We start from the raw sequence: 23,031 nt of genomic DNA, 5'->3' as shown, positions 1-23,031 counted from the left end.
TCTATTTCTCTATTATTTCTTTTCTTTTTTAGTTCTTTTTGTCTCCGTAAATTCGTTGCTTTCTTTTCCTCCTGTCTTCAACTTTTACATTCTTCCCATCGATTTTCTCTACTAGTTTTTTTCATTTATTTTCCATTTTATCTCGATAACTTATTTTCTATTCCGTTTCTTTTCTTATATTTCATCCATTCACATTCCAGAGAGATTCTACGAAGACCACGAACTCCTAGTGGACAATCTCCTACTTTGGACACGCGATTCCAAAAACAAAATCTACTTCGTAGAAAGAGAAGATAAGATCAAATTGTTTTCCCAACCGGAAAGATTCCTCTTGTCGTCTACCGACAAAAAGGAAGATCAGGACTACGACGAACATTTCAGAAATATGTTATTGGAGGAATACTTCTCCTCGAACAATCCGCCCGAAGTGGAAGGACCTCTCTATTTGAAGGCGGATTCGAAGAAAGGATGGAAAAAACACCATTTCGTTCTCCGGGCTTCGGGATTGTATTATTACCCGAAGGATAAAGCGAAATCGGCCAAGGATCTGGTCTGCCTGGCCACATTCGACAACAACCACATCTATTACGGCTTGGGATGGAAGAAAAAGTACAAGGCTCCGACGGATTTTTGTTTCGCCGTTAAACATCCGAGGTAAACGCGGAATTATCAGCGGAATTCGAACTTTGGGGTCAAAGGAGATAAATTTATTCATAATTTTTTTTTTTTTAATTCAGATTACAAGAACCGAAATCGACGAAGTACATAAAATATTTGTGCGCCGAGGACCAGAACACGTTGGAAAGGTGGATGGTCGGTATGAGGATAGCGAAATTCGGTAAACAATTGATGGATAATTACAGGAGTCTCGTCGACGAGCTGGCCCAAGAGGATTTGGACATTTTGGCCAACGCCAGGAGTTGTTCTGTCAGTTCCATCGCCGTTCAATCGTTTCCGTCTAATGTTACCACACCTACGCAAGGGTAAGTGTCGTTTAACCCCCGTATAATATTTCGTTTTTTTTTTTTTTTCTTAAATGTTTACTAGTGTCGGTTTTTCCACTTTTTGAAGTTGAAATGGTGATTTTTCTTGTATTTTCGCGATACGGCGATTGAATAAATGTTTATATGCGTGCTTAGAATGTTCCGGAATGTTCTGGTACGTTCTAGAAATGTTTTGGAAAATTTGTTGGCGTACGGGCTTAGAAAAAAATGTTGGAACTTTATTTAAGGCGTTAAAAATATCGAGTTGTGTGCATTATTGTTTTATGGAAACAATATTTGACCAATTTTTTGATTTTTTTTTTCAAAATTTTCATTTCATTATTTCATTAACAATTAATTTTTTAGTCATTTCTCTTTATACCATCCTCGAATTAGTAAATAATCGTTTCCCCTTTTTTAATATTTACGAGATTTTGTATCCTTTGACTTTGTTTTTGATGATTATGTACCAAAAACTGTCATTTTTGACATTTGTTGTGATTTTTTGCTTTTGTTTTTGATGGATATCTACGATAACTGTCATTTTGGACATTTCTTGTACTTTTTCGACATTGTTTTGGGTGTATATGTATGAAAAACTGTCATTTTTGACATTTGTTTCTCGTTATCGACTTTTTTTGCTGGATTTGTATGATAGTTGTGTAAGAAAACAGTCAATCCTAAAATTTTTTTCTTCCCCAACTTCTGTTCTGTCCAAAAAACTGTCATTTTTGACATTTGTTGCACTTTATCGACATTGTTTTCGGTGTATATGTATGAAAAACTGTCATTTTTGACATTTGTTTCACGTTATCGACTTTTTTTGCTGGATTTGTATGATAGTTGTGTAAGAAAACAGTCAATCCTAAAATTTTTTTCTTCCCCAACTTCTGTTCTGTCCAAAAAACTGTCATTTTTGACATTTGTTGTACTTTATCGACATTGTTTTGGGTGGGTATGTACAAAAACTGCCATTTTTGACATATGTTGTGATTTGTCGCTTTTGTTTTTGATGGATATCTACGATAACTGTCATTTTTGACATTTGTTGCACTTTATCGACATTGTTTTGGGTGTATATATATAAAAAACTGTCATTTTTGACATTTGTTGCACTTTATCGACATTGTTTTCGATGTATATATATCAAAAACTGTCATTTTTGACATTTCTTGTGCTTTGTCCACTTTGTTTTGGGTGGGTATGTACAAAAACTGTCATTTTTGACATTTGTTGCACTTTATCGACATTGTTTTCGGTGTATATGTATGAAAAACTGTCATTTTTGACATTTGTTTCACGTTATCGACTTTTTTTGCTGGATTTGTATGATAGTTGTGTAAGAAAACAGTCAATCCTAAAATTTTTTTCTTCCCCAACTTCTGTTCTGTCCAAAAAACTGTCAATTTGACATTTCTTTGATTTCTTCGAGCATGTTTGACACTTTATCTTTTATCGACATCTTCTGTATACAAAAAATAGTCAATTCGACACTTTCTCTTCTTATCCTACCGTTTTTGAACTTTTTCTTCTCTTTCAATTTCTTTTTTGTACAAAAAATAGTCAATTTGATATTTATAATGTTCGTTATTGACTCCTTCTTTGGTGCATTTTCTAATTGTGTACAAAAACTGTCAATTTGACATTTTTCTCCTTCTTTGACTTCTCTTTTGGTAAATATGTCCAAAATACAGTCATTTCGGTACCTTTCCTTCTTATTCGACTTCATTTTTGGTAATTATGTACAAAAAAATGTCATTTTGACACCTTTTTCTCATCCTATCTCTTTTAGATCTTTCATTTACAAACGATTTCTTTTTCATTCCTGTTTCGATACTCTCTTTCTTTTGTTTTATCTTCATTTATCTTATTCTATCGCTTTTAAAGGATTCCCATTCTATTACTTCTCCAATACCCGTTTTCCTTCAGACTTTAATTTCATCTACCTCCATTTTAACATACCCCTTTTGGTTTTTTCCATTTAAATAGGATTTCTCTTCCATTCTTTCGACGATTCTATTTTCTTTTCATTTTCTTTTTTGTTATGTACTAATTTTTCGTTGTATATATTATAGATATCAAAGTAGCGAAGCCGGTTATGGAACCCAAAGCGAAACATATTCCACATCTACCGATATGAGCTCGGGAAGACACAGCAGAGCCAGTAGCTCCAGTTCCAGCGGTTGTATGTCGGACAGCGCCCCGTCCAGTTGCGAAAACGCTTTCGATTCCGAATTTCCCATGGGTAAATACACACCTAAAACTATTGAAAAATTGAAAAAAATTTAAATATAAAAAATGTTTTCATTCATTTCAGGTACCATAAAAAGAAAACCATCGATGAAACCCAGTTTACCGTTAACCAATATCACTCGACAATTGAAAGAAGTCGGCGAAACTAGGGACGAAACCGACGGAACCCCATTACCCTCCAGTCCCATAATCTACACAAATTCCGGTACTCTAACGCGAGGTCACAACCGAAGGAAATCCAACCAATCGGACGATTCCTCCAACAGCGGTACCCTAAAAAGGCAACATTCCTACAAATCCAGAGGATCCGTCGAATCTACGGGAAACAGAAGCGGTAATACGACGCCTCTGTGCGGCACTTTACCGGATTATACTACCGGAAACGGTTACTTATCGACCGTTATGACGGATTCCATAACGTCGTTACCGCCGCCGCCCCCCGAAAACCACGACGATATAATAATAAATAATTATTCCCTACCGGCGCCGCCTCCCGAAGTATACAATTCGAATCTCTCTCTCGATAGTCTTCCGCCGCCTCCGAATCCGATCGATTTACCGCCGATTACCGGCGCCGAATTAACCGGTAGCCAATTGTCGCTTATGTCGTTACCGCCGCCGCCCGGAGAGGATACCGCTATAAGGAAAAGGATCGGCGGAGCCTTGTCGCCGGATTTAACGCCAACCCATTCGAGACTGAATACACCGGTTTGTAGTCCTCCGCAATCGAACGCCGGAAGCGGTTGTAGTACGCCTATTCAAGGAAATCCGCCGGTTAATTTCAATATGGCGGCGCATAGATGCGTCAACGGTCAGGAGATGTTGTACGGTACCGCGGGTCTTCGGTCTTCCATTAGACAGTCTTCTTCTACTTCTTTACCGAGACAGATTTCTTGTAATAGTATAGCGTCGAGTAACAGTTCGGGTTCGTCTTCCGGCAACACCTACCGGAATTCGCCCGGTATACAGAGAAAGGTGAATTTCCAGGAGCCCCCTAGTCCTAAGAAGACTGGCAAAAAGATTAGTTTTAATTTGACGCCGCAGGAAGTGCCGCCTTTACCGAAAAAACCGCCGCCGCCTAAAAGGGCGGAAACCACCAAATTGACTAGTCCGAAAAAGTTGGTCGAACCGCCGGTGGAATTTTTGAAGGATTTGCAAAGGGTTATGAGAAAAAAATGGCAGGTATGTTGATTGGTGTACTCGACGGTAAAGGGCGTTGCCATTTTTGGTAATGTTTTCTTTTTTTGTGGGGAGGGGGATTTTCTTATGAGGTTTCTTTGACGGGTAGACAGATTGACATTTTTTTCCGTGTCTTGCAGTACTATTTTTGAAAGTTATGTATATAATCAGTCATTTTCGACATTTTTTCTTCCTTTTTGATTATTTGGTAAATATCTACACAAATAGCCATCTTTGGCATTTTTTCTTTTTTTTTCCTTTCTTCTTCTTAAGTCAATATGTGTATTATAATAATATTTTTTTCAGTTTATCTTCTTTTTTGACTTTCTCTTTTTGTAAATATGTGCAGAAATAACCATTTTTGCACTTGTCTTTTTTTCTCGAATTCTTATTTGGTTAATACGTTCAGAAACAGCCATTTTTAACACTGTTTCTTCTTTTTTATCCCTTAATCTGACTTGTACAAACTGTAATGGACTATAATAGCCATTTTTGGATCTTTTTTGGCCATCTTTCTCTTTCGCGACATCTTATTTGGTAAATATGTACAGAAACTGCCATTTTCGATTCTTTTTCTTCTCTTTGACTCCTTGTTTGGCTGCTATATATTGATATGGACATTTCTAGCAATTTTCTTCTTTTTTCACTTCTTATTTGACACTATTTCTTCTTTTTTCACATTTTTTTGTAAGTATATGATAAAATAGGCATTTTCACTACCACTTCTTTTTTCTCGACTTCTTTTTTGGTAAATATCTACGAAAACAGCAATTTTTGTCAGATTCTTTTCTTTTTCTCTTCTTTTTTGTTTGGTATATACTGATATAGATGGTTCTGTCACTTTGTCTTCTTTTTTAACATCTTCTTTAATTGGTTTAGACATTCATGACACTTTATTCTAATTTGACTTTTTTTTGGCAAATGTGCCGAAACAGCCCTTTTTAACATTATTTCTTCTTTCTCAATCTTTTTCTTTGACCAGTACAAACTATAACGGATATTTCTTCGATTTTTTATTATCTTTTTTTGTAATTATGTAGAGAAATAGCCATTTTGACATATTTCCTAGTTTTCGACTTCTTTTTTGGTAAATATCTATAAAAATAACCAATTTTGGCTTTTTTCTTCTTCTTTCTCTTCTTCTTTGGTTGGTACGTACTATAATAGATAGTTCTGTTACTTTTTCTTCTTGATAATTGATAATTCTTTTTTTGGGGGAGGATTTGTTTGACAGGTGCGTAGAAAATGATCGATTTTGGTATTTTATTTTCTTTCTCGACTTCTTCTTTGGTAAAAACCGCTTAAAAAAGTGTATTTCACGTTTTTTGTTTGTTTTCGACATCTTTTTTGGTATATATCTACAAAAACGGCCATTTTTGGCACGTTTTCTTTTCTTTTCATTTCTTCTATCAATGATATATGATGAAATAGACGTTTTTGTTATTTTATCTTCTTATTTGACTTCTTTTTTATTAAGTTTATGACAAAAACTGTCATTTTGTCACTTTTTGTTTGTTTTCGACTTCTTTTTAAGTTAAAAATTCACCAAAGCCGCCATTTTAGGTTTTTTCCTTCTTCTTTTATTGATATATACTAAAATAGATGTTTTTTGCCTTTTTTTTCTCCATTTTTGATAAAAATATACAAAAATAACCATTTCGGACTCTTTTTCTTCTTTTTTTTGCTTTTCCTATGAATGGTGTATGGAAAAATAGAAGTTAATGTTCTTCTCAACATCTTATTTATTACGTTAATATCAAAAAAGTTCATTTTGACATTTTTTGATCGTATTTCAACTTCTTTTTTTGGTAAATATGTAGAAAAACAGCCATTTTCATCACTTTTTCTTCTATTATATTTTTTATTTGGCTGGTATATACTAAGACGGCCATTTTCAACACTTCTTAATCTTACACTTCTTCTATGATTGGTGTATACTTCATTTTTGGTATTTTTCCTTCTTTTTGGTAGGTATTTGTCAAAAACAATAATTTTTGACATTTCTTCGTAGGTATGTGACAGAAAAATCATTTTGACACTTTTCTTCTTTCTTTTTCAACACCTTCTTTGGTAGATATTTGTAAAAACTAGCTATTTTGACATTTATTCTTCTTCTTCGACTTCTTTGGTAGTCGTGTTGACATTTTTCTGTCTTTTTCGATTTTATTCTAGCATATATATATATATATATATATATATATATATATATATATATATATATATATATATATATATATATATGTATATATATATATACATAAAAAAAAAACAACTATTTAGTAGTTATGTGATGAAAACAGTTATTTGGACATTTTCCCTCGTTTCTCGACTCCTTTGACATAAATATACAAAAATCAGCCATTTTTGATACTTCGAAACTTCTTTGTTGACACATATGTCAAAGCAAAAACTTCCTTTTTCATTTTTTTCCACTTCTTTTTTGTTAGGTACGTAAAAATAGTCTTCTCTGACACTTTTATTTTTTAACGATTTCTCCTTTAAGAAGAACTATGGAAAATAGCCATTTTCAACACTTTTTCTTCTTTGCTCAATTTTTCTTTGACATTCACGACAAAAGAACAGCTACTTTTGGCATACTGACTTCTTATTTGACAGATATGTAAAATGAAATCCATCTTTGTCAACTTCTCTTTGACTTAGGCACTTAGGATACTTCTTCTTTTTAACTTTTTGACATATGACAACAGCTATAAATACTTCTTCTTTTTTTGACGATTTGTACCATTGGTTGATACGTAAAATTAACTTTTTTGACCATTTTGACTTTCTTATTGACATATACATAAGAAAAACAAAATCACACTTAACAATTCTTCTTCTTTTTAGGTTTTTCCAGTAGACATTTTTCTATTTCTTTTTCAACACGACTATATTCAACTTTTCTTCTTCTTTTTGGACATCTTACTCAAACCAGTATTTACAACAATAAACAATGACATTTTTCTTTTTGTTTATACAGGTAGCTCAAAAATGCAAACTGGAACCGGAAACAACGCCGCACGAAGTACTTGGTTTCCGCGATCCCCCCGTCCTTCTGCCCGATTACAAGGAACACAACGTTTCGAATTGGGTACAGGAACATTACGGACCGAACAACGTTTACGAGAACATCTATCGAGATAATAATCCCGATGCTGTCGTCGAATACGCCACCAGTCCGGTACACGTTAGAAACGAAATCAGATCGTCGGTATCGTCGATGGATTCGATGAAATCCAAACGACCGCCGCCGCCGCCGCCTCCGAAACGTAGCGAAACTACGCATCTAACCACTCCAAAGACTTACTGATGCTGCGTGTGTTGATTCAAATCGTGGAAAATAACCTCAAATTGGCGCGTGAGATTTGATCGTGTCAGAAAATCGTTTTGGTTGCCACTGTTCCTAGCAGAAAAAGGAAAACGTTTTCGGAAATTCTGTTATCGCGAAACGGATTCGGTTGAAATTTGTTTGGTAGTGAAACGAAAATTGTTGAAATGGCCTAAAAAGACGATTTTCTGATGACTTTTCGAGTTTTGGCATATCAGGTCCTTGTATACGGTGACCATTCATATATAATCGCTAATTGCTTCGTTTTGACTGAATTTCTTTTGAAATAATTCGATAAAATATTGATTTTCAACAACTCGACCGAGTCATTTGCTTTTAATCGTCAATAAATTGATTGTTATTTCGGATTTCTAATCAACAGAATCTAAATCCACACATTTTTCGTTAAATTTTGATTCTAAACCGTTTGACTGATTAAGGGGTGTATACACGATCCGGTAAAAAAACGTCTAATAAAATTGACAACTGTCAATAACCTTTTTTAGTGTGATAAAGTGTTTTACTGCATTTTATTATTATTTTTCTCAAAAATCTCGTTTTTTTAAGTGGTGTATACTCGATCCGGCAAAAAAACCGTCCAAAAAATTGAATCTTGATGAAATATAGTTACGGAAAAATCGTCTAAATAATGAACTTTTTCTTAGAATAGTACGTATCGATAACGTTGTGCATTTCTTTGCAATATCTCATTGTTTAAGGTATATATCCGCGATCCGGCAAAATAACCGCCAATTTTCTCCCTAAATTCATTTATGCTTTATTTATGTTTAAGGATTATATAATACTAAAGTGATATTTTATGTTCTCATGAAATGCGTAATATCTTAAGATGTGGTTACACGATCCGGTAGAAAAACCGATTTATCTTCTCTCGAAATTAATTTTTAATTTATTTTTGTGGTATCATCATAACGCTCCTTACAGTGCCACTTCCGCATTTTTTAAAATAAGTTTCATGAAATATTTCATTGTTTCATGGTGTATATAAACGATCCGGCAGAAAAACCTGTCGAATAAAAAAAATTTATAAATTCTATTAAAATTTTGGGTTGTGTTCATATCTTAAAATTTCATGAATAATTTTATTGTTTAAGGTGGGTGTACACAATCCGGCAAAAAACCGTAGCACTAAAATTGATTCCCGTTTGAAAAATTTTGTTTTTCTTCCTTTGTTTATCCATTTTCTACGGTTAGTTTAGTGATTGCATAATTTAAACATTTTTAAGGACGTCCTATCCGATCCGGCAAACATAGATCTCCATTTTTACCCATTTTCCCGTGGGTTTCCCAGAGGTAAAAAATTTTTACCGTCATAAAAAACTAATTTCCAATAAAAAAAATATTTTTCTTTTATTTCAACCTTATCCATTATCTAAATCACCTGTAAAGGTGGTTATACACGAGCCGGTGAAGTAGATTCTGATGATTCGAAATATTATCAACAGAAACTGCATTTAAATATGCGTGCATTTATTTGAGCTTCAAAATATACAATAACTGGAAAAGTAATTATCCAATCTTGTGATTTCCATATCAAAATATCATTTAAATCATATTTATTCGATATCTATAGCTTGGTTTACACGTCCCATTAAAACCGCGTCGTATAAAACGTACTTTTAACCTGTAATTTTTTTAACAAGGATTGATGACAAGACTATTTGAGTTTATTTTACCCCGTTTTGTGATTTAAACACCACCTAAACTGCCAGCCTGAAGGAAGAGTCTGCATCTGGATGTGATTTAAATTTATTGTGCCATTTTTTTCTTGAGTGTACACGTCAAGGGACTTCTTAAATTAGTTTTTGTAATACTGGACACGTTGAATTGCGAATAATCCTTTTTGTATATATAATTCTAAAATTGTAGTTAAATTATTTATGAATAATAAAAAAAAATAATAATATGTCAAACATTGATGGTGCTTACGAAACGTCCGATACGTTCGTATATGAAATTAGACGCCAAAAAAAAACAAAATGGTTCTTGTTTTCGCCACATATTTATAATATGAAAAAATCCGGAAGAACTTAATTACAAAACTATTTTTAAGATGTGTATAAACGATCCGGCAGAAAAACCGTGTATTTTCTCTCCAAATTAATTTTAAATTTAATATGGAGGACATTTCATAACATTTCTCACAATCCTCAATGTTATTTTCACAATTTCGCATCATTTTTCATGAAATATCCCAGTTTTTAAGATGTGTATACACGATCCGGCAGAAACACCGTCTATTTCCTCTCCAAATTCATTTTAAATTTAATATTGAGGAAGTTTCATAACGTTTCTCACAATCCTCAATGTTATTTTAACAATTTCGCATCATTTTTCATGAAATATCCCAGTTTTTAAGATGTGTATACACGATCCGGCAGAAAAACCGCCTCTTTTCTCTCCAAATTCGTTTCAAATTTAATCTTGAGGAAATTTTAAAACGTTTCTCATAATCCTCAATGTTATTTTCACAATTTCGCATCATTTTTCATGAAATATCTCAGTTTTTAAGATGTGTTTACACGATCCGGCAGAAACACCGTCTATTTCCTCTCCAAATTCGTTTCAAATTTTATCTTGAGGAAATTTTAAAACGTTTCTCACAATCCTCAATGTTATTTTCACAATTTCGCATCATTTTTCATGAAATATCTCAGTTTTTAAGATGTGTTTACACGATCCGGCAGAAACACCGTCTATTTCCTCTCCAAATTCATTTTAAATTTAATATTGAGGAAGTTTCATAACGTTTCTCACAATCCTCAATGTTATTTTAACAATTTCGCATCATTTTTCATGAAATATCCCAGTTTTTAAGATGTGTATACACGATCCGGCAGAAAAACCGCCTCTTTTCTCTCCAAATTCGTTTCAAATTTAATCTTGAGGAAATTTTAAAACGTTTCTCATAATCCTCAATGTTATTTTCACAATTTCGCATCATTTTTCATGAAATATCTCAGTTTTTAAGATGTGTTTACACGATCCGGCAGAAACACCGTCTATTTCCTCTCCAAATTCGTTTCAAATTTTATCTTGAGGAAATTTTAAAACGTTTCTCACAATCCTCAATGTTATTTTCACAATTTCGCATCATTTTTCATGAAATATCTCAGTTTTTAAGATGTGTTTACACGATCCGGCAGAAACACCGTCTATTTCCTCTCCAAATTCATTTTAAATTTAATATTGAGGAAGTTTCATAACGTTTCTCACAATCCTCAATGTTATTTTAACAATTTCGCATCATTTTTCATGAAATATCCCAGTTTTTAAGATGTGTATACACGATCCGGCAGAAAAACCGCCTCTTTTCTCTCCAAATTCGTTTCAAATTTAATCTTGAGGAAATTTTAAAACGTTTCTCATAATCCTCAATGTTATTTTCACAATTTCGCATCATTTTTCATGAAATATCTCAGTTTTTAAGATGTGTTTACACGATCCGGCAGAAACACCGTCTATTTCCTCTCCAAATTCGTTTCAAATTTTATCTTGAGGAAATTTTAAAACGTTTCTCACAATCCTCAATGTTATTTTCACAATTTCGCATCATTTTTCATGAAATATCTCAGTTTTTAAGATGTGTTTACACGATCCGGCAGAAACACCGTCTATTTCCTCTCCAAATTCATTTTAAATTTAATATTGAGGAAGTTTCATAACGTTTCTCACAATCCTCAATGTTATTTTAACAATTTCGCATCATTTTTCATGAAATATCCCAGTTTTTAAGATGTGTATACACGATCCGGCAGAAAAACCGCCTCTTTTCTCTCCAAATTCGTTTCAAATTTAATCTTGAGGAAATTTTAAAACGTTTCTCATAATCCTCAATGTTATTTTCACAATTTCGCATCATTTTTCATGAAATATCTCAGTTTTTAAGATGTGTTTACACGATCCGGCAGAAACACCGTCTATTTCCTCTCCAAATTCGTTTCAAATTTTATCTTGAGGAAATTTTAAAACGTTTCTCACAATCCTCAATGTTATTTTCACAATTTCGCATCATTTTTCATGAAATATCCCAGTTTTTAAGATGTGTATACACGATCCGGCAGAAAAACCGCCTCTTTTCAAATTTTATCTTGAGGAAATTTTAAAACGTTTCTTACCATCCCCAATCTTATTTTCTCAAATTCACATTATTTCTCATAAATTATCTTAAATCAAATCTATTAAGATTTGTATACACGATCCGGTGAAAAAACCGTCCAACAAAAGAATTCATCAGTTTGTCTTTCAAAAGTACCGTGTTTTATGTATTTTTTCACTACGTTATTGTTTAGGGTGCGTATAGACGATCCGGTAAAAAAATCGTCTAAGCAACAATTTTATTTCATTCCATTTTTATACACGGTAATATTTTTTTTGGTTTTTGTTAAACTTTCGTGTACGAAATCGATCGGACCTAGTTAAAATTTCAACAGATGTAGCGAAATTTTGCGTGTTTTATAAATTTTATAACAATTTTTACCTAAATTAGTTAAAAATATTTATACGACTATTATAAATTTACAGGGTTTAAAGATGTCGGTTATTTATTTCATATATTTTCCGAAAATACTTCCGAATCTACCCGATTCGATAACAACACGCTAATTCGACGTTTTCGATAACGCAGAATCCATTTATACAAATCCAATTCTAAAAATATCACCTCCAATAATAAATCCGAACCGGATGACGACCAATTCATTTATTACTTATTTTCGATATGTTGTACTTCGACAAATGGATTCTACATTATCGAAAACGCTAAACTAACGAGTTTTAGATGGGTAAATACGGAAATATGGCCTTTTGTTCTAATTACCTGTAATACTTTTTGTATATATAATCTGTGAACGTTCCTTTTACCTAAGTGAATCATTTCGGGGCGTCAAAGTAATATAACATGTAATATATTTCTCAAATTATTATTATTTTTTTGATATATAAACTTTATTGATCTCTACAATGCCATTATTATATATTTTTTGTATGGTTTGTTACTGCATTTATACCGGTTGTAAACATGTTACTATATACACAAACATCTATTTGAGAATTATATTTATATTAACCCCTGTATAAAATAATAGAACAATTGTGCGATCAACGGATCCGGAACAATTTTTGTGCCAAAAAAAAATCACTATTTTCAATACAATTACTATTCGATGAGTAAAAAGCGAGGAGGTATCATATCAGGAACGTAGAAATATATTCAAGGTAACAGGAGGCAAACATATGGACGAAGTAACAGGAGACAGAAAGGTAGATGAGGTAACAGGAGATAGAAACATGTAGGAAGTAAACGGGAGGCAAAATAATGTGTGAGGTAACAAGAACTAGAAAGATGTACGAAGTAACAGGAGTTAAAATATTGACGAGGTAACAGGAAACAAAATTATGGAAGAAGTCGCAGGAGGTAGAAAGATTTCAGAAATAACAGGAGGTGAAAAGATATACGAAGTAACTGGAGGTATAATATGAACGAGGCAACAGGAAAAAGAAATATGTAATAAGCAGCAGGAGGTAGAGAGGGGGGAATTAATTGTGGTTTCAAAATCCAATTTCATCGCATTTTGTCAAATTTGATTTGGTATCAGGAAAATGAGGAGGTGTAATACTTGCCAGAAGTAATCATGACTCTAAAATTATTTTTAAAATGTCTAAAATTCATTTTGGGCCAGGAAAACATACATACGAGGAGCTATATGATGTATCAGGAGTAACTGTATTCTCAAAATCTAATTTCTTTCAATTTTGTCCAATTAAGTTTTTCACCAAGAGAACTAGGAGGTATACGACGTACCAGATGTTACCATTCATCCAAAATTTTATCTAAAATTGATTATGTACTAGGAAAACATGAACAACAGGGGGTATATGACGTACCAGGAGTAAGTCTAATTTATTCAAATTTTGTCTAATTTTTTTTTCTTACCAGGAGAACGAAAATGTATACGACGTACCAGGAGCAACTATTTCTTGAAAATTGTATCTAAAATTTCTTTGGAATTGATTGTAATGGGAAAACATGAATACAAGAATGTATATGAAGTACCAGAAGTAACTATTTCCAAAACTCCGTGTTATATATTTGTTTAAATTTGATCCAGTACCTTCTGATAGGATAACAGGGGTAAATACAATCTACCAATAATTTTTTGAAAAAATATTGTTAGATTTTGGTTTTTTTTCGCAAAAATTGTTTCGAAAATTTGGTCCTGCATGTACGGGCACAAACGAAACGGCGTTGTAGACAGAGTTTTTACATTTTTTATTATTACTGTTGGGTTTTTTTTTCTATAAGCAAACCATTTGGTACAATGTGTATAATTCACATACATATATATAATAATGTTATTTTATCCTTATTAGGACCAATTTAATTTTTTTAATTATAATAAAATAAACGGAAAATACCAAAAAAAAATTGTTTCATTACTTATCCCCCTTTCCTAAATGATCCTTCACCAATATCAGGAGTCCAAAAAAGCGAGGAGGTTTATTGTTCAAAATTAAGTTTTACAAATTCCATCATGATTAATTTTGAATACGACGTACCATAAAAAACTTTTCACAACCAGAGTGCCAACAAATCCTGTCGAATTTAATTTTTTATCAGGGACACAGAAAAGCGAGGAGGTAAACATGATACCAATTTGCTTAAAATTATGATTTTTACAATTCTCATCTTTATAAATAAAATTCTGCAAATGTGATTAAGTATAAGGAACACAGAAAACAGAGAAGGTTTTTAAAAATCAAAGTTTCACCAAATTTAGTTGAAATGAATTTTCTATAGGGAGTGTAGAAATATAGAAGACGTACCATGGGAAACTCGTATTTAAATCGAATTTGATCGAATCTAATTCAATATCAGGAACAGAGAAAAGTGAGGAGGTATACATGATACCAGGAGCAATTTCTTCAAAATTAAGTTTTAACAGAAGTAAATTTTCATAACGAGAGTTCCAACAAATCCCGTCGAATCTAATTGTATATCAGGAACACAGAAAAACGAGGAGGTATACATGATACCAGGAGCAATTTCTTCAAAATTGAGTTTTAACAGAAGTAAATTTTCATAACGAGAGTTCCAGCAAATCCCGTCGAATCTAATTGTATATCAGGAACACAGAAAAACGAGGAGGTATACATGATACCAGGAGCAATTTGTTAAAAATTCAGTTTTAACAGAAGTAAATTTTCATAACGAGAGTTCCAACAAATCCCGTCGAATCTAATTGTGTATCAGGAACACAGAAAAACGAGGAGGTATACATGATACCAGGAGCAATTTCTTCAAAATTAAGTTTTACCAAATTTTTTCACAATTAATTTTGAATACGGAATGTTGAAAGTGTATACGATGTAGCATCTTTCCATAACCATAGTCACAACGAATTCCGTCGAATCTAATTAAATATCAGGAACACAGAAAAACGAGGAGGTTTCTAAAAATCACTTTTCATCAAATTTAGTTGAAATGAATTTTCTATAGGGAATGTAGAAATATAGAAGATTTAACATGATTAACACTTTTTTCAAAATTGAATTTGGTCGAATCTAATTCAATACCAGGAACACAGAAAAGCGAGGAGTTATACATGATACCAGGAGCAGCGAATGTTCTATTTTGCATCCATCCGTGGATTTACCACGGGGCTGAATGCTTAGCGGCACGGGCATTCACGCGCGCGCACGTGTGCGTGTCTGGACAGCAATCTCTGACAATTAGTATCGACTGTATCATGTGAAAGGTGGAATTTAAGATGAAATAATTCGAAGACATCGCATATATTATTTACAAATCTCAAATTTATTTATTTATTTATGTGATTATGGGATTAAATGGTAAATACTGATTATTATGTTGACGTTTCGATGTCTTCAATAATATTTATTATTGTTAAAAACGATTAAATAGTTGAGTATGTAAAAAAGTCGTTAGTTGACAGTCAATTAATAAAGTGTGAAGGCATTTTTCTAGTTAAATGCATTATTATCATAAAATTTAATTTATAAAAATGGAAAATGCATGTATTTTGGTAAGATATATATCTAATCTTTCAAATATATTTTATCGGGTTTATGAAAATTCCCTTTGTCAGGTTCGAATCTAAAACATCGTTTCTTTATTATACAGTATTATACTCAAAAAATTAGGGACCCACGAGACTTCCCGGCAGAGGTCCAGAGTCGACAACAGAGCCCGTTTTTCAGAATTTCCGATACGTCTTTTATACTATTGAACGATTTGGTAGCGGCGAATTCGGAAATTGTTGTTGAAATTCGTATTTAGCGTATTTGTAATTTTTACGTGGTTAAAGCGAGTTTTTTTTTTAAATAGAAATAGAATAGTAAGAACAAAAATTATATACATTTTGAGTACGTGTTTCAAGGTTACAAAAAATCAAAGCAAAACTTCGGATTCGGTCACAAATAAACAAATCGAAATTAAATAATAATAAAAAGTAGTAAATACGGTTCTGTTTAAATAGAAATAAATTGATATCCCTTTCGTACCTTCCTGATAAGTATTTAAAAAGTTTTTACATCATTTTATCATCATCAAAGAAAATAATCTGATCCAGTTTGAGGGTGAGTTATTTTTAAATAGTTTCCCCGATTAATATTTTTTTTTCGTTTCGTATGTTTTTATATTATTGTGAAACAAAAAAAAAACGTCTAAAGGAAAGTAACTAATCGTTTTAATATGGGCAAAATGATTTTGGTGACCCTACTTCGACTAGGTTCCTAAATATGGGATAGATCTGAAATAAAAATGCGCCCCCTCGGAAACCTGGTACTCAAATAGAAGAATCTACTTCGAAAACTGGATATCATCGTATAATAGAGGAAGAAAATTGATGAAAAAAATGAAAAAAAAGATAAGAAACACAAGCAAAACGAAAAGAAATATAAGAAGTAGGAAAATGGAGATACTGGTACGTCCACGTGAGAAGAATGGAAGAAAATTGACTGCCACGCATCGTACTTGAAGAGAAATCAATAGGGAAAAGAAAACCACCATGGAGATGAATGGACAGCTGGTAGTCCACCTCCGAGGAATTGATACAGAGGAATCTGCAAATAAAATGAATAAGAAGAAGAAAAAGAAGAAGAAGAAGTGGGAAAATGGAGATACTAGTACGTCCAAGTGAGAAGAATGGAAGAAAATTGACTGCCACGCATCGTACTTGAAGAGAAACCAATAGGGAAAAGAAAACCACCATGGAGATGGATGGACAGCTGGTAGTCCACCTTCCAGGAACTGACACAGAGGAATCTGCAAATAAAATGATTAGAAGAAGAAAAAGAAGAAGAAGAAGTAGGAAAATGGAGATACTGGTACGTCCACGTGAGAAGAATGGAAGAAAATTGACTGCCACGCATCGTACTTGAAGGGAAACCAATAGGGAAAAGAAAACCACCATGGAGATGGATGGACAGCTGCTAGTCCACCTCCCAGGAACTGATACAGAGGAATCTGCAAATAAAATGAATAAGAAGAAGAAAAAGAAGAAGAAGAAGTAGGAAAATGAAGATACTGGTACGTCCACGTGAGAAGAATGGAAGAAAATTGACTGCCACGCATCGTACTTGAAGGGAAACCAATAGGGAAAAGAAAACCACCATGGAGATGGATGGACAGCTGCTAGTCCACCTCCCAGGAACTGATACAGAGGAATCTGCAAATAAAATGAATAAGAAGAAGAAAAAGAAGAAGAAGAAGTAGGAAAATGAAGATACTGGTACGTCCACGTGAGAAGAATAGAAGAAAATTGACTGCCACGCATCGTACTTGAAGGGAAACCAATAGGGAAAAGAAAACCACCATGGAGATGGATGGACAGCTGGTAGTCCACCTCCCAGGAACTGATACAGAGGAATCTGCAAATAAAATGAATAAGAAGAAGAAAAAGAAGAAGAAGAAGTAGGAAAATGAAGATACTGGTACGTCCACGTGAGAAGAATAGAAGAAAATTGACTGCCACGCATTGTACTTGAAGGGAAACCAATAGGGAAAAGAAAACCACCATGGAGATGGATGGACAGCTGGTAGTCCAACTCCGAGGAACTGATACAGAGGAATCTGCAAATAAAATGAATAAGAAGAAGAAAAACTAGAAGAAGAAGTAGGAAAATGGAGATTATGGAAAGCGAAGTTCAATTCAGATAGTGAACCAGATGTTCCTGGAACCGTTGGTGGTATTCATATTGAACACACTGTTTAAATTACAACTACACCAACACTGTTTGACGCGCGTTTCGATAACCAAGTTATCATCTTCAGAGATTGAAGGTAAACTGAGTTTATAGTGTTGGTGTAGTATAAATCAGTTTAAATGACATGTTTTGGGGGAGGTGGTGACATTAATGGTTAATTTTTGATAGTTCTTTTATTAAAAACAATTTTTTTTAATCTATTTTTGTTGTTTTTACAGTTTTCTTTTTAAAATGTTGGAAAAGACGAAAATTTTTTTGCACTCGGCCGCTTTTTGTGGTAAGTAGTTTCGAAATTTTTGTCACAAATCCGCATACCTACTTAAAGTTAATCGTCTTCGATTTCTGAAAACTATAATTCCAAAAACGTTTGAAGATCTTTGAATTAAAAAATATTCTCGATACGGCCTCTTTTCGCAAACCAAATGCATTCAGATAAACACTTTAAAACATAAATAAACAAATTGTCATCTACACAATTAAACTGTTTAATCTAGACTCAGATTTAGCTCTAATTGAGGCTCCGACGATCTTTCTAATATCCACCTAGTGGTCTCCATATGTCCGGGTTCTATGTTTGATCATTTTTTAGTATTCTTTCGAGATGATTCTTAAACATCCCAAACTTTCCCTTTATTTTTTTACCGTTTTCATTCCAGCCGTCTTCGTTATTATCTTTTAGCTCTTGGTTCTGATCATGCTTTGTTTCTCCATATTATTCCTGACCTATGTCACCAACGTTTGGACTGAAACTATAGAAAAATATGAGGAATCTCGAACCAGGTCGACGCTGGTGTTCCCCAATGTTCCCCGATCTGATACAGATACCCAACATGTTGTTTTTACCAAGAAGACACTTCATCTCAGGATTTGATCATGTCTACATACTCAGCAACAGCTTCTAATCCTCTACAAGGACCAAATTCGTCCATCTTATAAGTATTGTTCGAAAATTTGGAGCTCGGCTCCCAAGTATACCTTGAGGATGCTTGACTCCATGCAGAAGAGCTCAATTGGTTTTGTAGATAATCCAGAATTGACGAAAATCTTGGATAGCTCGGAATATAGAAGAAAAACTTATCCAATAGACAGACAAAGCTCATACTCATCGAGTTTGCAAACGTCCAGAACGTCAATTCATATTGACTCTTTTGTGTGCTATAAATTCAAGGCATCTCCATTGGAAGACTGATCCAGCCAGATCGCTATCGACGGACAGAAAGTTTTGAGGTCAACGATGGTCTTCCCCAAGGATGCATGAATGATCTACTTGACAAAGGTGCAAACCGGATCTTGAAAACATCCTGGAGTGGTGTGGAAGCGATCTGATACATAAAAGGCATTTCATCTCAGGATTTGATCATGTCTACATACTCAGCAACAGCTTCTAATCCTCTACAAGGACCAAATTCGTCCATCTTATAAGTATTGTTCGAAAATTTGGAGCTCGGCTCCCAAGTATACCTTGAGGATGCTTGACTCAATGCAGAAGAGCTCAATTGGTTTTGTAGACAATCCAGAATTGACGAAAATCTTGGATAGCTCGGAATATAGAAGAAAAACTTATCCAATAGACAGACAAAGCTCATACTCATCGAGTTTGCAAACGTCCAGAACGTCAATTCATATTGACTCTTTTGTGTGCTATAAATTCAAGGCATCTCCATTGGAAGACTGATCCAGCCAGATCGCTATCGACGGACAGAAAGTTTTGAGGTCAACGATGGTCTTCCCCAAGGATGCATGAATGATCTACTCGACAAAGGTGCAAACCGGATCTTGAAAACATCCTGGAGTGGTGTGGAAGCGATCTGATACATAAAAGGCATTTCATCTCAGGATTTGATCATGTCTACATACTCAGCAACAGCTTCTAATCCTCTACAAGGACCAAATTCGTCCATCTTCCAAGTATTGTTCGAAAATTTGGAGCTCGGCTCCCAAGTATACCTTGAGGATGTTTGACTCAATGCAGAAGAGCTCAATTGGTTTTGTAGATAATCCAGAATTGACGAAAATCTTGGATAGTTTGGAGTATAGAAGAAAGTCTTATCCAATAGACAGACATCGAGTTCTTAAACGTCCAGATCTTGAACACATCCTGGAATGGCGATCTGATACAAAGCAGGTACTTCATCTCAGGATCTCATCGAGTTCTTAGGCTTCCAGAACTGTTTTCTGTGTTGTAAATTCAAGATTAATATCCGCAGGCATCCCCATCGGAATTACCTTCTAGCTTTTGCTTTTAAAATAAAAAAAACATCTTGTAGCTGTCGAAACTGATGTTATTCATTTTGGTTTCAGTAAATATATTGACGTTCACAACGGGAATAGCGATGTCCTGGTCATCTCCTTCGTTACCGAAGCTATCAAGCACCGATCCGGATATTAATCCGTTAGGTGAACCGATTACAACTTCCCAAGAATCTTGGATAGCTTCGTTACCTTCGATAGCTAGCGTTTTCGGTACCATAATCGCTGGATTGGTAGCGGATAGAATAGGAAGGAAGAAAACTTTACTTTTCTTCAGTATATCTTTCTTGGTGTGCTACATAGTTATAGCTTTCGCTAAATCGGTAACTACGTTGTATATAACGAGATTTCTAATCGGTATTAGCTGCGGTAGTACTTTGGCGGTTTTACCGAGTTACGTGGCCGAAATTTCGGAGGATTCCAATCGAGGCGTCCTGGGCTGCATAATGGGTATAATGGGATCTTCGGGATATCTGTTCGTTTACGCAATCGGTCCTTTTGTTTCTATCAGAACCTTCGCTTTCCTCCAAGTCGTACCTATCCTTATATTTTACTTGATATTCGTACCTTTCATACCCGAAAGTCCTTATCATTTCCTAGCGAACGATCTGCGTAAAGAAGCCGAGGATTGTTTGAGGAAAATACGGAAACCTGGCGAAGTAGAAAGGGAGTTGGCGTATTTGATAGACGTGGTAAAGGAGAATAAAAGTAAAAATTGGAGGGATATATATTCGACTAAAGCTGCGAGGAAGGGATTGATTATTACGTGCGGGTTGTTGGCGTTTCAACAACTATTAGGTTTCATGGCGGTTTTATCTTATATGCAAACCATTTTCGAAGCTACCGGTACTAGTATACCATCTAATACGGCTTCCATAATCATCGGGGTTGTACAGATAATATCGAATGTTCTAGCGACCATTTTGGTAGATAAATTAGGCAGAAAGAAGCTTCTATTAACCTCAAATATAGGTTGTACTTTATCGTTAACTTGTATAGGTACATTCTTCTTTTTTAATCAAAACGAATACGACACGGATACGATTTTTTGGTTACCTTTATTGAGTCTCGTAATTTTTTTCGTATCTTTCAATTTCGGGTACGGTACTTTACCTTTAACCATTTGCGGAGAATTATTTCAAAATAATATAAAATCTTTGGCCGCCAGTTTATCGACTTTCGTTTGTTTATCTTTGTCTTTTTTGGTTACTTTGTGTTTTCCTTATTTGGAAAACGCACTCAATATGACGGGAGTTTTCGCTATATTCGCCGTCGCCTCCGTATTTTCTATCAGTTTCGTTGTTTTCGTCGTACCCGAAACGAAAGGTAAAAGTTTCAAAGAAATATTAGACATATTAGGAGATTAGCTGCTACCAGACTTCGCTTTTTTTTGGCACGAGTTTTCCTTTCTGATGCCATTCCGTGAAATCTCTTTTGGATATCCGATCGTCGTTTCATAATTCGTTACAATTAATCAAAATACACTTTAATTGTTGCAGTAAACATCTAAAAACATTCTAAAGGGTCATTCACGGGAACCGGATGATAAAAAAATTGAATATTTACTTTTATTGGTACTCAATTACGGCCTCAATTGCGTGCAGCATGTCTACTACATCGATCTGGAAACCCCCACAGAAAAAAATCACGACTACACAAATCGGGAGACCGAGGAGTCCAAGTCCAACAACACCAGCTTTTCCTACTGCACACCTTTGGACTATGAAGTGGTATCTCGTGAAGCTGATGGCAATTTTGTTTGTTTTCGAAGCTCTCAATGACTGAAATGTAAATTCTACGAACAAAGGAAACGTCAGATACTAGTCACGTGCCACTCCCACCACGAGCGCCCGTGTACAAACCATTTTAAAAACATCCGGTTCCCGTGAATCACCACTAGGGATTTAAATATTTATATTCATAATTTAGCTGTTTAATTTCTATTTTTGTTTATTATACTTTATATGAGAATGTAATAAAATTTCGATACGAAAACTACGAGTATTATTTATTTATAAATATTTACACCGTCCAAAAATCTTCAATTAGACTGGAAAATTATCTAGTTGTGGTACGACCCAATTTTTGAGTTGCTGATCTCAAAATTATGACAAAAATCAATCAATTCAGTGACTCAAACTTATTGGGAAAGTTAATAGCGTACGAGAAATCAAATCTGCATTAAAAGAAACGATATTTGACTTAAAATAAAACGTTTTGTATACAAGTTTCGTTATTTAAAAACCGCCCCTCGTATGTAGAATCCAAAATGAAAAAATAAATGAAAAAGAAGTTGAAAAGGTGCAATTTTATTTTAGATTATAATGAAGACTGTAGAAACCGGTTTTTAATCGAATTAAAACGAATTCAAATAACTACCAAACAAAGAAATTTAATTAACAGTTTTTTTTGTGAGGAACGAAAAATATATTTGGTACTCTGAAAATTATTTTCTCACCCAATATCTAGATTAGAACAATGACGAAAAATTTTCAAAAACTATGATAAATCATTAAAATTTCATTTTTTAAAGATAATTATAATATTTCGATTTTGATGACGTAGTTAAATATGTTTTTAGAGGTTATGTTACGATACTTTTTTAGGTTATGATTTGTTTTGACATTTTCTCACCGTCGTTTCTAAAAAAACCCGTTTGGAACTATGATAAATCATCAAGATTTCATTTTTTAAAGATAATTATAATATTTCGATTTTGATGACGTAGTTAAATATGTTTTTAGAGGTTATGTTGCGATATTTTTTTAGGTTATGATTTGTTTTGACATT

At 33.8% G+C, this 23,031-nt stretch overlaps 2 protein-coding genes across 4 annotated transcripts in view; both read left to right on the top strand.

Annotated features, from left to right (window-relative positions):
* The window catches only part of LOC130450184 (amyloid beta A4 precursor protein-binding family B member 1-interacting protein-like), a 111,352-nt gene extending 97,167 nt beyond the window's left edge, over positions 1–14,185 (top strand). For all 3 annotated transcript variants that reach the window (XM_056788544.1, XM_056788462.1, XM_056788629.1), the window contains 5 exons: positions 201–654; positions 738–983; positions 3,059–3,228; positions 3,301–4,418; positions 7,396–14,185. In XM_056788544.1, coding sequence (XP_056644522.1) covers positions 201–654; positions 738–983; positions 3,059–3,228; positions 3,301–4,418; positions 7,396–7,725 — 2,318 coding nt within the window. In that variant the 3' untranslated portion in view covers positions 7,726–14,185. The remainder of the gene's footprint in view (positions 1–200; positions 655–737; positions 984–3,058; positions 3,229–3,300; positions 4,419–7,395) is intronic.
* A 2,111-nt stretch (positions 14,186–16,296) lies between these two features.
* On the top strand, positions 16,297–22,245 carry LOC130442636 (facilitated trehalose transporter Tret1-like). Its single transcript, XM_056776935.1, has 3 exons — positions 16,297–16,362; positions 18,210–18,268; positions 20,293–22,245. Exons 2-3 carry the CDS (start codon positions 18,223–18,225, stop codon positions 21,606–21,608), a joined length of 1,362 nt encoding a protein of 453 aa, XP_056632913.1. The 5' UTR covers positions 16,297–16,362; positions 18,210–18,222; the 3' UTR covers positions 21,609–22,245.
* Positions 22,246–23,031: the final 786 nt, after the last annotated feature.

This window comes from Diorhabda sublineata, chromosome 1, assembly GCF_026230105.1.
Source record: "Diorhabda sublineata isolate icDioSubl1.1 chromosome 1, icDioSubl1.1, whole genome shotgun sequence".
NCBI lineage: Eukaryota > Metazoa > Arthropoda > Insecta > Coleoptera > Chrysomelidae > Diorhabda > Diorhabda sublineata.
This window is presented reverse-complemented; position numbering and strand designations above follow the sequence as displayed.